The sequence below is a fragment of the Neopelma chrysocephalum genome, unplaced genomic scaffold, assembly GCF_003984885.1.
Source record: "Neopelma chrysocephalum unplaced genomic scaffold, ASM398488v2 Primary Assembly neopelma1_97390, whole genome shotgun sequence".
NCBI lineage: Eukaryota > Metazoa > Chordata > Aves > Passeriformes > Pipridae > Neopelma > Neopelma chrysocephalum.
Window position 1 is genome coordinate 3,507,857 of NW_020926031.1, and position 16,911 is coordinate 3,524,767.

Here is a 16,911-nt window from a genome sequence, read left to right on the forward strand (position 1 = left end):
AAAGAGAATTTTGTCCATTTTGGACTTTTATAATCTTAAACCAGTAAAATATTGGAGATTTCTCTAGCATAAAGTCAAAATGAAAATTGGAAAGTGTTTCTTATGACTTAATTATTTAGCAAAAGTCTGGACAACAGATTGGAGTGTAATCTTTACAATCTTAGGAAGCTTGTTCAGGGTTTTCTGGATCATAATAAGAGGTCACATCTGTGGTAGTTGGAGTTGACTGCCACTTGGGGATACTGTAAATGGTATGATCATAATTTCCCAAAACAGTTAAAATTAACCAAATTAACCAAACAGATACTCCTAATTTCTCTACACCTCTGTGATTAAAACCTTCCCCTGCATGCTATGGGGTCCATGGGGGTCCGCTTAAGACCCTGGTAAGCAGTTCATTCTGTTAATCTAGAAAAGCAAGCAGGCTGGATTAGCACGACAGGATGTCCAGCATTACTTCAAAAACCTGGTGACAGCACATCTATTCCGATTATTCAAGGACTTCTGGTACTGAAGATTAACAAAGATTACACCAAATGAAAAATAAATAAAGAACAGAACTTCTGATAATATTAGGATCATGTGGAGGTTGATATGGTCAAGAAAGATACCTGCCAAAATTAAAGGTATTTTTACTTATTTTCCAGAAGCACATAGGGATGCAAAAACCTTACATTCATAAAGGTGCAGGTCCTTCTCATGAGCAGTTCTAGGTGTTGCTGTTACTGAAGAGTCACCCTCTTCCTCAGAATACCACTGTTTAGAGCTGCACTCTAAAGCAGGAGATGCACTTTGAACTCAAGATTCCAGTATAAAAAAATAAAATTGAAAAATAACCATGCCAAAATTGACATTGCACAAAGAATTATCTCACACTATGTGCAGTTTAATAATTAAATAACTTTGTTTGTACAGGAGCAAAGCACCATTTTTAATAACTTCAGCCAAAATTTAAATTAAAACCAGCATGCCAATCTGTAAATTAACAGTAACTAATTTTCTTTTTTCTGTATTTAAATCTTAAGTTTGGCTATAAATTTATAAAACTCTAAGAGTATTTCTTCCTGAAGAGATTCTCAAAACTGTCTACTTCAGGCATTATATCCTGTCCTACAGTTTCTATTTCTATTCCTATTTCTGCTACACACAGTGAGACCTTAGCCTAATCCCCTCAAAGCTCTACTGCATGGCCAGCTGACTTCTAAAATTCAGAACGGTCAGTTATAAGGGCATCTAGATTTAAAAGAAAATTAATGTTTAAAGACAGTAGGTGAGGTAGAATTAATAAGATGATCAACTTACAAACCGAAAATGTATTAATCCAAATAATTAGAATTATTTAGCAGATGCTGAAAGTCCCCAGCCTTGTGTGCCTCAGCACATTCTCCTATCTGTACTTCATGTATAATATCATATCACTTAATGAACGTTTTTTCCCAAGAAGTAAGAGATTTCATGAATTTCAAAATTTTAATACTCTACAGCAGAATTGTGGTAGCACACTGTGGTAGTACACTGCAGGCAAACTTCAGCAGTGCTCCTTTCTTACCTTGCCAGGTAAGAAAGGTTTGAGGGCTCAAGGGACTTATCCTCACTCAGATTCCACAAAGTAAAACAGGCGAGATATTTGAGGCCTCAGAAAATAGCAAGCTACCTGACAACAGCTGAATATTCTATATACACAGATAAATAGCTTCTTGGAAGAGCAGAAACAATCCTGCTCCTCCTCTGCTGCTGGTACAATACATCACTGTAGTGCTGACAATAAACACTGCACCTTGCAATTCTCTGGGAAAAGGCAACAACGTATTTTGATGTTAGAAAAGTCACTATAACTTCTCAAAGGCTACAGCAGAGGGAGGATGAGGAGAAAATTAACTTCCCTATGTTAAGAAGCACAACCTAGGAGTTCATCAACCTTGAGCTCCAGGATTCATTATTTTATGGAAAGAAGTACAAGAACTAAGCTCCTTTGTACACATCCCATTCTGACATCTTAACAGTGACACAATTTTCATATGAAAGGATAATTTAGTCCAGTTGGTCTAATTTCACTTAACCTTGCTGAGAACAAACTGGAAAATCTGGCATACGTGCTGTGTCCCACAAGCCTGAAACCAGGTTGTCACTTGAAATGCAAAATACACTTGGAACAAAACAAAATTGTTATAGTCTGGCAAATGCATTTTTGCCAGCCTGGTTAGCCTGGAAAAATCCTTATTTCAATTAATATCAACATAGGCATATCTTCTCTAATGATGGGAGCCTTTCTGTATTACTGAAAGTACAATTTGTAATAAGGCCTCAGTGACCTCTTCAAAAGAACTAGAAGGAAAGCTTATTAAGATGCTTTTCCTGCCTTTCTTATAATAGCAGATTATTGATATTCATACTATTGATATTCACACTTTTATGTTAAAAACTGGCGTGTTGGTACAAATTACAGGCAGCTAGCAGTGCATCGTGCACGTGTTCAGCCCATTCCTCCTCAACGTAATCAAAAAGAACTACTTTATTAGGGCAGAATGTGCATTATGTGTATCAGGCATATGAGAGAAAACAAACTTAGGGGCCTCGTAGACACCATTCAATTTAGCAAGCCATAGCTGGTAGAGTTTATCAGAAAAGACTATTCTCTTGTCTAAAGTAAAATATCTCTCAGATTATCCAACTTCATGCCTGTCCTGGCTCACCAAGAAAAGACTGACTGCACTTCAGCGCATTAATGAAGAAAAGATGTTAAAATAATTAAAAAATGAAGGCTTTTTTATAATCTTCTAAACCTGGTAACACCTTCTTTGTACAACTCCATTGTTAGGCACAGTTTGGTGGAGTAAAAGGAAATCACTGATTGCATTTTGTAACCCATATGAGACAGCAGGAAAGACATTTGGTATACCAGAATTTTTATACTCCTTTCAGTTTAAGTGATTAATTATTAATGTTATGAGAGCGAAGGTTGTCTGACCAGTCTCTACTTATTTAGGAACAAAGGACTATTTCAGAAAGGTACTGATGGAGTAACTGCGCAGATCTCTCACTTAACGAAGTCCAAAGCTGATTCTTCAATCAAGAACGAAGAATTCAAAACTGTGAATTAGTTCAATTTCATTATAATAACTTAAAGGTACCATTTTATGCTCAACTTGTGAATACTAAAAGTAATTTAACAGTTCTTTAAGTTCTTGCATTTGAGAACAGCAATTTATAAATTGCTGTTCAAATACATCAACCATGAGCTGCATCTTCCAGGACAAAGCCAGTATTTTGGCAGGCAAATGTTATATAGCCAACAGGGAAGGATTAACCTATTTCTGGCTCTTAGATTCCAGGCTCTTTTCAAATAAAGTAAAAAACTGAAATGAAGAACTATATATAAGGTCAAAGAATATTTGAATATCCACATCAGACATGTGTGTATCATCTACTGATTTTATTTGTAACTGACCTTGAACCCATAATTCCCAAAACTCAGCCCACTTACAAAATCAGATACAGAAATCATACTCTAAGGGTCATGTGTTTTCAGCTTTCTAACTCTGAAGCTGGGTATTCTTAGTTCTTAAAATGAAGAGAACTTTCTCTTTTCTTTACATGCAGCACAGCATGTCAGAACAGTCTTTGGGTAGTCACATGTATTGATTTCATGTGCAAAAGGGAAGGACCAGTTTCTTTCATTCATTCAGACAGTGTCTTTTCTGATGTTTTTATAAGCTTCAAGATTACAACAGAATCTACCGTCAACCTAAGATTTCCTACGAAAGTATTTCAATATATATATATATATCTACCTCATAATGCTATAAATAAGATGGAGTTAAAATGGCAAAGAAAATTAATGTTCTAGTCTCGTGTCTTTGAGTTTATTTTTAGATGGTTGAGATGGATGCCTCAAGAAAGTAGATTTAAACAGACTTAATTTTTTTATGAAATATAAATTTTACTTTCTCATTTTATTTCTTTTTTCCTAGAGCCCTTAAAACAGTTTGGAATTGAATTGTGGTTGTATTTACTAGAACTTGTAGAATAAAGTTGTTTTAAAAGCCTGCAGCAAAGGAACATTTAGAAACAGTGTGAACCAAATTTCTAAATCAGTTAATGTGATGAGAAGGGTCATTGCTCAAAGTCACTTTAGTAATCTTATTAGAAGATGCTTTGAACATGAATAAAACACATTTCCAAATCCAAAGATGAAACGACTATTAAAAATGAAACTCATTTTTGAAAAATAAAAATCCGAGGTGTTGAAAAAACTGCAGACTTTCCTTTAAACATTGCAGTGACATGACTGCATTTTCAAAAAACTTCAAAGGCTTTAAATACTTAAGAAACCTCAAAATAGAAAGGGCTGTAATCTCACTTAGCTACTGCAGAAGAGTGAAATTATGTATTAGTCAGGGCTGCAAAGATTAATTTCTTTTAGTCAGTCTAATTTTAAATGGCAGTGTTTGACCCTGTCAGCTGATTCCTTTCTCTAAAAAGCAAAAGGTGTATAAGAAACATGAACAGTTTAGCATCTTACAGCGAGTCTCCTATGTCTACATGTTTACATTCTTATGTGTTTTTCATGAGTACCAGACTAAGTCTGAGTGGTCTCACATGTAAGAAATTCCCCACATGCCACATTAAAGACAGGTATTGGGGTAGGGTTTGTTTGTTTTTAATGAAAGGTATGTACTCCATATCCTCAGTTACACTGAAAAATAATTGAATCCTGAATCTAAAAAGGAAAAAAGCATACATGTCAAATGGAAGACAGGATACATAACAAGAAAAGTCAGCAAGCAAGCAGATCATATGGAAGAGTTGAATGAAAACTGAGGTTCTGTATCAGTAGCTTCTGTAAAATAAATTGTATGTCTTCATAATTCCAGTTTTACCATTACATAGCCCACATCATGAGATCACCAAAAGAATTGAAACTAACATTTAACCCTTACTACTGAAGATCTTACCATAACAGAAATAACAGAGAAAATAGAAACCTTCCATTTTGTCATAAATATTACAGAGTTTTTTCCCCGCACCTTCAATTTAAGAGAAAGAAAAAACCCAATCCACCCCACAGAACCTCTGCTTGCTGGACACGCATTATTTCTGGAAAGTGGGAGAGATGACCCAGTGTTTCCTCTGTACTTCAGTGCTCAACAGAAAGGACAGCATTTCAATAGTGCTGCAGTAAATACATACAGCTAAAGATTTATAACATCCTTTCAGTTCCAAAACATGTCAAGAAACAAAAGGGATTTTCTAGCCATCATTACTTCACTTTCACCACTTACAGGTAAAAAAAAAGCCCCAAAACAGCAGTATACACACATCATCCCAGTTTGTAGTAAAAATACTCCCACCCACCTGTATTGAAAAAGACTACATAAATTACTTGGTTGGGTTTTTTTTAACTAAAAGAATATTCTACAGGCATACATAAGCCTCTCTTTATCTGGCATTTTACTTCTAAATGAGTGTAAAACATTGCAACAGCAGACTTATAGGGTTGTCTCCTCTTTCAAAGGTCACAGCCATTTTCAAACATCAGACTTCAGACTGCAACATGATCTATAGCAGCTATAAATCAGAATTAAAGGGTATAAAAACATAAAAGAAAGCCTATAACATACAATTTGGTTACTGTAGTTATAAGAGTAGTCACATGAATTAATCATATGACAAAGATTAAATTTTTGATCAGGCAAAATCTATCTTTGTGAAGTTTACTGAGTCAGCAGAATGAAGAAAACAAGCATTTACATTTGTAAATATAAAAACCCCAACTAAATTCAGAATTGAGGTATTTTAATTTTGATTTTCAAGGGCAATACGCAATGGTGACTGCTCATGGTCATCATCTGGAGGGGGTCAGGTCTGCTGTTGCTGCTTTTATTCTGAACAGATGGCTGAAGAGAGATCACTTTCCAAGTCTGAACAAAACCTGTTACTCTTCCTTGTAAATAAACCAATTTTCAATTCTACTCCAAGCAACATTAACATCGAAAACTTCTAGAGAAATATAAACAGTTCGCTTGATTTCAGCTTCTATTTCAAGCACAGTATTAGCATGAAGTAAAATAAATTTTCAGGGGAAGAAAGCTCGGGTCCAAAAATCCAGGCTGCATTTTAGCTGAACTCAGTTATTTTAAATTAAATTTGATATTGGGTTTTATAATAAAAATGGTTTTCACTTTAAATTATATGTTTCTCTTAAAATTTATTTTTAAAGAAGAGAGAAAGCAGCACTTAGTAGAGCTGTGATACACAAAATACTTGTCACTGTTGTCAAGAGCTTCATTCAAAATAAAGTACTTCAGTCAAAAAGACACCCCATATCATTTACACAGAACAAGCCAGTAACATATTTTCTGATTTTATTTGTATTATTCTAACTGTCCTGTGAATTGTAAGACATTTCTCAAGGCAGAATGCAGAGCTTTGGCTTTGGCTTTCCTTCTTTTAATCAAGTAATAAGCTGTGGTGCTCTTAATAACTGGTCTGAATGTTCACTCATGTGGATTGTTTTCAGGTTCTGGTTTGTTCAAGTTTCTTGTCTTTGTCAACTGTGTGAAAAAGATAGAGCTTGAAAAACCTTCCTTAATAACACAAGGATATTTTTTCCAAAATTGGATTACTTATAATAGAACAACAAATTCCTCTCAAAACCAAAAAAAATCAAAACCGTTTCTCGTGAGTAAGTATGCATTTCCCTGGGAGATAAGAATGGTACATTAAAAAAAAATAAATTACTGGACTTACCAAATCCTTTAAAACATTATGTCTTTCACTGTACTAAATGAAACTACACAGCCTCCATTGGTATACAACAGACTACTGATTATAATATCTCAGTATAATCAGTAGTCATATACATTGTAGGTCCCAAAACTAGGTAGAATTTTCATGGTATCAAGTAGACAAAATCTGCCCAGCACAGCACTGAGACAGCTGAGCAAGACACCAGTTCTGAGCTGCTCCAAGCTTTTGAAATCAAAGACAGGTAGATACTCTGCCTTGGGCAGAGGCACCCACAGCATATCCAGCACCTGATATAATATTCCCATTGCCAGTCCTAACCTCTGATTTGAGAGAACACAAGTATAATTTGGGATATTATCTTTGATAAATTTATGAGGTATATATTCTGATGATCTTGCACTAATTTTAGACTACTGTGTCATTATTTTAGGGGTAGAATTGCATGCACCACTGAAGGGATCCTAGGAACTGAATACACAGTATTATAAATTTAATGCCTGCAGAGATTTACAAAGAGAGTACAAGTTTCTAATGCATTAAATTATTACAACTGATCAGGCGGGCTGGAGTAGCTTACTTTTTGGATGACCATCAGAAACAGTGAATACGCTGCAGTCCTGGTACAGAATCTGTCTCTTCACCATCACCCCCAACAACCTCTTGAACATATTTCAGTGATTTGAAAGAATAATTTGGTGCTTCATAAATTATTAGTAAAACAAGACATATCACAAGCCACTAGCAAAGCACAAAATATTAAGTAGTCAATACCACTAAAGGATTGCTTTTCTCCTGGAGCCCATAATATTTACAGATCAGTCCATGTATTTCCATTTACAAAACAAAAGGCAACATTTAATAAAAATATTATTGGGGGAGGCTGTGAGTGTGCAACCCACAGTAAAATCTACTTAGCTTTAGAAGTGGTTAATGAGAATAAGACAAACATTTAACTACTTCCATTTGACAAAAGTGGTCTGGTTATTTCTATAGATAAGCAACAGAAAGCTTTTTCTGTACTTAGCTATGTTCAAATTATTGAAAAAGGGTCAATAAATGCTTGCTAAAAATTGTGGTTTCTTCAGGGATAAAAAAAAATTTCTATAGCAACCTAGCAATTCTGAAAGTAAATAGCGTTTGTTGAAAGCAACATAAAAGCTGGGAGACAATAATCCTGCAACATTACTTTAGAATCAGGTTTTTTCTGCCACAGCCTGGATGGCTCAAAAATAGTTTTGTATTTTGCCTCACCAGATTCTTCTTTACCCCTAGAAAAAGAAATTGCAAATGGCATGATTTTAGAGACAGAAATTCTCTTATATGAAGCAAGCTCCTTGAATACTCTGGTAACTGGCACAGCAGTCTCAAAGACATTTAACAATCATTATTATCAATACACCACCAAGAATCCTCAAACATTTAGAACAAAACAGGAAACAAAGGGAAGAGCTATACAAAGGGAGGCTTAAACAAAAGTCATCAAAAACCTCAAAGAAAATTCTCTGCAAAACCAACCTTAAGTCACACAGCTACAGAAGAGCAGATTATTATGTACCACATTTTGTTACCACACGTTTTGTGAACTGCACTGATTTGGGAATATGCTGTTCTGCTGTGGGAAGATACAGGGTTACATATTACACAAAATACATACATGGCCACAGATGTCAATGAGTAAACAACTGACACTGCACATGTGTGTTTTGGAAAATATGCAAACAAAATCTAAAAAACATCACAGAATCACAATTTACTATATAACAGTAAATACACTAGTGGATAAGGATAAGGAATGTCAGTTTCCATCCTGACAAATATTATGATCTCAGACTTCAGTTTTTAAAATACAAAAATTGTCTTGGCATCTCACTCTGGATTGTGGTGGTATCGAATTTGATCAGTTAAGCCAAAGCACTCAGTTTCAGCAGAACAGATTGCTGCATTCGGACAAACCAGATACTGTCTTGCAAATATGACTGATGAAACCAGAAATACGACTCCCTACTTTCTCCTTGTAACTGTTCATTCTTGTTCCTCTGGCAGAAACTACCAATACCATTGCAGTAGCAATGGAATTAACCATGAAAATGGTCCGTATCCATGAAATCAAGATCAAAAGACAAAGACTACAACAACAGTGTTCTCATCTAAACAGTACCTTAGAGATAATCAGACAGGTTCACACTGTCTGTTCCTAACAGTTGTTTTAAATTAACGCATGAGAATCACTTCATGTTACTTTGTGCAACTTGGCTTACACTATTTTCTTTTTTATGACATCTTGCTCACCCTTAGTGTCCCATGTGGAGCACTAGGGACAAATGTGCTTAATTTTATCAAATGGCAGAATAACAAACTGAAGAACAGGGAAAACATAAAAGGATCAGACTGCTGCATACATCTAAATCAACTGTAAAGTCAAAGCATTCCTCTGATTCCAAACTCATCCTATCTCCTAGCTCTGCCATGCTTCATTTTCTCACTCTAATTCTCATCTTTATCCAAACATTAGTCTTTCTAAATGGAAAAAACCAGAGGAAAACTTTTGCAGTAATGAGTTTTTAAAGAGTTGTTCTAAAGCTAGCAATCTGTTAAAAAAAAAACCTAAAAGAGTGTTTTTGAAACAGTTGGCACCATCTGTTTAATGAAAAAAGGAAAAAAATTACTGTAGTTAGCATAAGCGTTGCTTAACTCAGCAGACCAGCAAGTAAGTGAAAACCCCACCAATTTCTATTTAAATAAAACATGAATTATCTGGATTTTGCCAGAGATAAATAGACTGTGACATGGTAATGTGCAACTACTTCTGATAGTATTCTTTAATGCATATTTCTTTATTTCTCAACGTCTCATAGGTACTCAAAAAATACTTAGCCACAAACCACATTTAATTCCCAAACTCTGTGGTGAGAGCCAAGTAAACACATTACGAACTGGGCATCTGCTTACCCAGGACCAACACGTGGCATTTATAATTTTTCCAGTTCCGTTACTAACATATCCAAACAAATGCCAAAGGAAGTAATCCAAAGACTTCTCAGGCAACAGGAATGAATTGGCCTTATTCAGAGGCAAAGCATTAAAAATCACCTCATGTATGACACAAACAGAAAAACATGGTGCTAAGCTTTACAATGCATAGGAGGGGTAAAACAAAATGTTAAGGCAACAATACAGATGCTCAGAATTAGAAACAGGAACCTGTTACACACATTGTCAGCTGTTACCAGCTTCTCTGGTCCACGAGCACAAGTGGACTTTTTTGTCTCCCAGTGACAAAAGAGCTGGGTGCCACCAGTCCCTCTTCTCTCAGCAACCTAAATATTGGACTCACTGGCAATCAATGCATCCTGTAAGGTGTGCTTGACCCATCAAATTATTTTGGCTTTGCTATTAAAATGATCAAAATTCAAATGTTGACAAAGCCAGACTGCTCTCCCAAACACAGGTTCACAGGGTATTCTGTGACGCCAGGCAAGATTCAGTAAGTGTAACAAAAACGTAGAATATCTGGGAAAACAGGAAATCCTGGATAATATAGATAGCAGCGATGTGCTTGAGAAATATGCTGCAGACACATCTGTGTTCATCTGCCATCCCCCAAGGTCCAAAATGCCACTGTTGACACTGCACTGAAATAAGCCTTCAGAAACTCACCGTGCTGCGGATCCAGGTCAGCACATTTCACACACAGACATTTATGTCCATCAGGACCAGCACAAATCTGAGGTAGTGTACCTAAGCAGACCTGTGGTGACACCATCCTGCCCAGCATGCCAAATCTAGGAAAACCTTCTTTGTTCAAGTTCAATGCTGCAGGAATGTTTCTGGACTCCAGCTAGTCCTGAGGATAGCTTACATGCCACTGCACCTAAGCTAATCACCCAAACCAACTAATAAATTAGCTAATAAGGCTTGCTGGAACTGACTACACATCTATGGCCTGACTTGCTCACTAAACTAACCAGATAAAGCCCTCGGGGGAGCTGGTGGGTGGTGGTGGAGGTCACTAGACTGTAAGCAACATTTTAATCTTTTAGATTTCATGCCTGATCAGATTAGCCATGGCTAATGGTCCCTGCAGCCTTTTCTTCCTAGCCCTAAGAATATCAGAGTGCTCCTAATACAGAGTGACTACAGGGAATTCATATGTTGCATCAACACAGTAAACATTCCAAAATTCAATAAATTAAACCAATAAGTAGATACTGGAAGTTTGTACTGATTCACTCAGGACTGTAGAGGATGTTACATCACCTGGATGTAACCATGAAGACAGAAAACCACGACGTAAAACAGCTCCAGCATAAAACTTCACTGACTATGCTGACCCATGGCATCAACTTCTGATGTTGTCTGCTCCAAACCTCTAAGTGATCGCTTATCAAAGCAAACAGACAAAAAATAGTGAACTTTGTTGTAAGACCAGACACTGCCCAATGGTCTGACCCTGCATACACAAGAGGAGTAATGGAAAAGGCTATCCATCAAAAGGAAACTAAAGTCTGTCTGGAGGTGATGGCATATGTTCAGAAAGAGCAGAGCTCAATTTTACTGCCACTGGTGCACATTCAAGTAGGTGGGAGAAACCTTGAAGGTCAGGCTTTATTAATGTGTGAACAGAGATTAGCCTCTGCATCATCCCAACTGCATTCCGACAATCCATTTTTCCTGTTTTCTTTGGAGATTGCTAGCACACAAAACCCAACTCATTTTCTCCTCTATAATTTCAAACATCCTTTTTTTTGGACATATTTTCCATTTGAAAGACTCATATTCAAAATGTCAGAGTTTACAGACTAGCAATGCAACACGGAAGAGAAGACATCTAGAAAAATGAAGGGAGAAAACAACTGTACTTGACAGCTGAATAAGTCATGTCACTGATTCTTGCACTAAGCATCATTTCAAATATCTCTTTTCATTTCACTGTATTTTTAAAGAAATGTTTGATAGTGCATCAAAACAGCTTAAAATAAAATAATAAAATAAAAAACATGTTTAAATTTTAGGTCTAAAGGAACTTCTAATTAAAAACAGCAGTGGAGACATTTTATTGTGGAACTTCAGTCAATGATTTCATAATAACTTTGAAAAATAAGTACTCTTTATAAAAAAAAATTTAGACCAAAAAACTATGAAAAAATTATAATACACATTCAAACTTTACCTTTTGACTCCTGGTAATAATATTCTGTCTTCTATGCAGATGCTGCCTATATGGGATCACAGTAAATCAAGCACATTTGACCTACCGAGCTTAACACGACTGTAAGTGAATCTCACAGCCAGGAATGCAGGACTTATGATGCTGCAGCCCTGATTGATAACTAAGAAGTCAGTTATAAATAAATCTGGAACAGTTGGGATTGACTGTTGTTTAGCACTTTCAGGCAGACGTTCAGGGCAACTGGCAGGGGCTTTGAAAGCTGTTTCCTATATTAGAATCATGACAAAAATAGAAGTGAGGCTGCATTCCCTTGTCTTCTGCTAAAATAGATCTTACTCAAAAACATTTTTACAAGTTTGACGAGGCATAACTAGCCCACAGTCAGATACAGAAAAAAATCAAAATTGGAAGTCCCATGTTGATCTACCATGAGTAGTTGCTTATTGAACTATTAAGAGCAAAAAAAAGAAAAAAAGGGGAAAAAAAGTGCAGCTTACTAAGAGATATTAAGGACAAGGAGAAGCTGGCCTTGCTACTTTTTTTTTAACTTACAAGTGAAGGTACAATCAGAATTCACCAGCCAAAAAGACCCTAAAGACCTTTAAAAATAACATAAAAGGGGAAAATCATACATTTTACCAACTGTCCTTATGAATACATGGTGGGGGGATTGAGGTTTGGGGTGTTTTGTTGCTGGCTTTGGGGTTATTTGTTTTGTTTTTAAATTCAAGAACAGATGTTGCATAATAACTACTGACAGCAAGGCTGAGTGTTGAGAATGGAACAGGAAAGAGGAAGCATGTATTGGTTTCTGTTCTGTTTTTAAGTGTTCCAAATACTGTTTACAGGGCAACCATTTGTCACAGAGTTAACTCGCCTCCAGCAATTAAGCTTCCAAATAAATTAAGTTGGCTTTTATTTGTGTGATTTTACAGTCAAAATGTATATATCAAAATACCCTAGGATTAGCTAGTTCACTGACTAAACAGCCTATTGTTCTGCCAAAATAATCAGTGGCCTTAATGAGCAATTAACAGCTTTCAGGGTCGGTGAGAACAGAAAATCTTAACACGTAGATAAGAAATTTTGTGTATAACATCTGCTACTGTTTCAGACCATGAGTGAACTCGTAAACTATATGCAAGAAGCATGTGTGATTGCGAGTAGAATGTATATAGTATTACAAAATCAGAGGAGAGAGTAGGGTACAATAAGAGCAGTTTGATTTAGCCAAGTAACTCTCCCAAACAGGTTTCCCATAAACTGTTCTTTCTCAACCAAAACAGGTTCGCATTATGTTTTGCTGACAGATATGAGATTGCTCCCCCTGCACACACTCTAAACCACCCTGAACCAAATCAGCTCCATCCTCGAATCCCTGTGCCCGTGGTGCCTGATCCCAGCCTGCTCTCTCTCAGCAGAGCTCATGGTTCAGTGCCCAGTGAGCCCTGACACAGAGCTTGTGATTCCGAGCAGGATCACAGCTCCTTGGGTCAGAACACACACAGTGACTTCCAGCTTTTACTCCTGTGAGTTCTGCAATATGCAAACTGCAACAGAATCAGCACTAGGAAATTTCTGCAACTTGCCTTCTACCTAGTATAAATTAAGGAATAATTCAAGGACTCAAGGCGTGCTGAAGAAGCACACACAGGGAGCACATTTCAGTAACCAAATTGTGATTTTTTTCCATCATGACAATGGCTGAAAATACGCTTGTTGAAAGACAGCAAATTCATCATAAAGAGTCAAATCTTTGCTTTGTAATGGATTGCTACACTGCAGACATAATTTCCTTTTACCAAAGAGCCTGCATAAATGTATTTTAAACTAATTACCTTTAGGTGGAAAATATGACTTGCTTTCAGCTTTGTGAGGCCAGTCCACCACAAGAGGTCCAAACCTACGAAAGCTGGCAGTGATCTCATCTACAAAAAACAAATGAATGTGAAGACTGACACAGCAAGGTAAAAAGTCTCACTCAAAACAAAACAAAACCAGACTTCCTGCTTTCTACACTCATTAAGAAGTGAAAACTGTAATAATGTCCACTGAGGATGCCTAAATATTCTTTCATCTCTATGCTATAAATGGCTGCTTAAAAAAGTAATTCCACATTCTACTAATGGAAGTTTGCAGCAGGATTAAATGCAAACATGATCTATCAGAAGTGAATATGCTTCAGCTGTGGTCTATTTCTAATTATAGCCACAAAGCAGGGTCAGATGTAGCCACATGGGACTGACGGAGGAGCTCCATGTCAGCACAGCCGTTCCTCCAGCGTGCCCTAGAAAGCAGGGCTGCAGCAGGTCAGGTGGCTGTGGGGATTTTCACCTTCCTCAGTCCCCTCAGGAAATCTGCTTTGAATTGCCAAGTTATTTCTTTGCTTTTTAAGCATCAATTTAGAAACACCATGGAACACACATCACAAACTATCCTAAGTGACAGTTTTGTTTTAAATGTAAATGCTCCAGACAGAAGTATTTGAAGTCATTTTTAAAAAATTTGTTTTTTTCTCCATGCCTTTTAAAATTTACTTTAAAGAAAGAATTAGTTTAAAATTATGTCTAATGTGATGCTAGATAGATCAGAGCAACAAGCCATCTGGAGAAAATGGGTTTTCCAATTTTTGGATTGCTGTTTGAGATGTATCCAGTTTCTCTGACCCCATGAGTTGCACGCTGGATTTTTCAAGCAACTAGAGACACAAAACACATAATATATATATATACCTGAAGAGCTGAAGGAAAAAGGGTTACTGAAGGAGACCTCTCATGAAAGAGGGTGACAGCTCCCAGGTGGCCGTGTTACTTCCTCACAAGACAGGCAGGGCATATATTTTGATTGAGTGACCCAGCAATGTTCACATCAGTTGTACCTGTTGGCCTGCTTCTTCTTATAGCTGGAGATTCAGATTACCCAGCAGGGCCTGTATCAACAGCCCTGCAACTCATGATGTGACACAGGAACCACATTTGAGCTGTTTGCAAATCATAGATTGGCAACTCATAGTATTTCTTTATTAAAACTGTACATGGTTTGGACTTCAGTGTAGTAGATCAGATTCAGATATCCCTCTTTTCATTATAAGGCATCCTCAAATTCCCTGTGTATGCCCATTGAAGCTAGATAGTGGTGGATTCCAGATATAACGTGAAAAATACACCAAAAACTGTCATGATTTTGGTTTGGGAGTAAGGGCACACACAAGTAGAGCAGATATTGAGAAAAACCCTAACCACCTCTACTAAGCTGGTTACTATTTTGTAGCCATATTATTGCCCTACATTTTTCATCTGAGCCCTACATATATGCTGGGTCTAAGAGCTGATTAATTAAAGCCCAATGTATTTTGGAAAGAACTGGATTAACAAAGTCCTTAAAGTCAACCCAAGAATAGGAAAAGACTATGAGGGAGAGACAGTAACCAGTAAGTTCCCTTTTTAGCTTTCCTACTTTACAGCTGTGGGAAGACATGCAGATCAGAAGACCTACTATGCAGCCATTTCTCTCTCCATCTCTTCTGATCTACAGTACAAAAGAATGTCAAGTAAATTCTCAGGTGTTGCAGTTGATTGTAGCGTGTGTTTGTTTTAAATAATGTCACAAGCACTAAAAGCAACACATCTGGGAAAATACATTTGTTTTCATTAAAATCTGACCTTTTTTACAGTAATTCTACGAAAGCTAATTCCTACATCTCACAATGTAACTTATTCACAGTACCTTCATCAATGTCAGGAGGAAGACCTCCAACAAACACCTTTCTAGAATAGCGTTCCACTCTTTCACCGTTTTGACAGCGCGTTGGAGAGCTGAGACCCGACGATAAAGACTGATCACCATGACTGTCGTCTAGGAAGCCATCTTCAAAAGGAAAGAGTGAAGACCGACCTGTAACAGATTTTGTAGCATCTATAGTTAACACTGTTTCCTGGAGAATTAAATATTTTAGAAAAAAATGTTAGCTCTTCCTTCTACTGTTTTACTGTAACAGAATTTGCATCAAAGGGCCCAACTAAGTGGTCCAGGTGTCTGAATGATGTTCATTAGTATTGCTTCTATTTTTCCAAGGGTGTATTACCCTTACAAAACAATAAACCTAATTAAGCTTTAAATCAAACCCTTGCAAATGGCTAGCAACAAAACCAACAAGCTATCTGATGAAATTGTCATCACTATAGAAAGGACCTTTGCAACATTTACATTTCAAACCAATTCTTAAGAGATTTAAACCTTCCATAACAGATCTTCCAGGAATGATCTCAAGAGCAGATCCCTCAAGTCACTGCACACTTCAGAGTGCTTTACAGGGACCTAATAACAAGGGCTGGAGCACTTCCACCTCGAGGGAACAGAGGCCCTCTCAGGCCACACTGAGTAGGGGCACAAACAGCAAAATAAACATGGAAAAACTCTGCATTGTGGATATTAAATACATAAAAGAAACTTGGCTAATAAGAAAAAAATCCTGTTAAATAAACCAAAAAGAACTTGCACTTGAAGAAAAAAGTTGTTAGCTGGAACAGTCTGTCAGACTGTTTGTTACTCAGTGTTAAAACAACCTTTCAGTGATGAATGAGCAAAATCAACATAAATGGCTGCTACTCAGTTTGTTAATGAAAAGTAAAGAATTTATTTGTGATCATCAGATGCATTTACTTTGTTGCTACTACTACAAAGGCACACACACATTATTTTAACAGATATATTAACGGAAAAGATAAAGTTCACTCTGCATACAAGTAACACTGTAGAACATCCCAAATTTAGAATTTAATAATTCCCTGTACCTGAGCTGAAAATTAAGCCCGGCAATATAGAGAGATGGGAACCCCACCTCAACTCTGAAAAGGCTAATTGTCCAGTCATTTCATGGAGGATTGTTCCTAGGGATGGAATTATAATTAATGGATACAAACAGTTTATTACGGGGGTTGATTACAAATATAAATAACAGGGCACATAATTAAATTCAAAGGTAATGGATT

The 16,911-nt window shown here is 36.7% G+C and overlaps 1 protein-coding gene and 1 long non-coding RNA gene across 10 annotated transcripts in view; one reads left to right on the plus strand and one right to left on the minus strand.

The window, feature by feature from the left end:
* LOC113961799 overlaps positions 1-15,756 on the plus strand; it is a 34,921-nt gene extending 19,165 nt beyond the window's left edge. For both annotated transcript variants that reach the window (XR_003532385.1, XR_003532386.1), the window contains 3 exons: positions 11,960-12,021; positions 13,765-13,887; positions 15,644-15,756. This is a non-coding gene — a long non-coding RNA (uncharacterized LOC113961799). The remainder of the gene's footprint in view (positions 1-11,959; positions 12,022-13,764; positions 13,888-15,643) is intronic.
* Positions 1-16,911, minus strand: part of CPEB3 (cytoplasmic polyadenylation element binding protein 3) — an 85,435-nt gene that overhangs the window by 13,455 nt on the left and 55,069 nt on the right. For all 8 annotated transcript variants that reach the window (XM_027672398.1, XM_027672393.1, XM_027672401.1 and 5 more), the window contains 2 exons: positions 15,647-15,814; positions 13,759-13,848 (listed from right to left, as the gene is read on the minus strand). In XM_027672398.1, the coding sequence (XP_027528199.1) occupies positions 13,759-13,848; positions 15,647-15,814 (258 nt within the window). The remainder of the gene's footprint in view (positions 1-13,758; positions 13,849-15,646; positions 15,815-16,911) is intronic.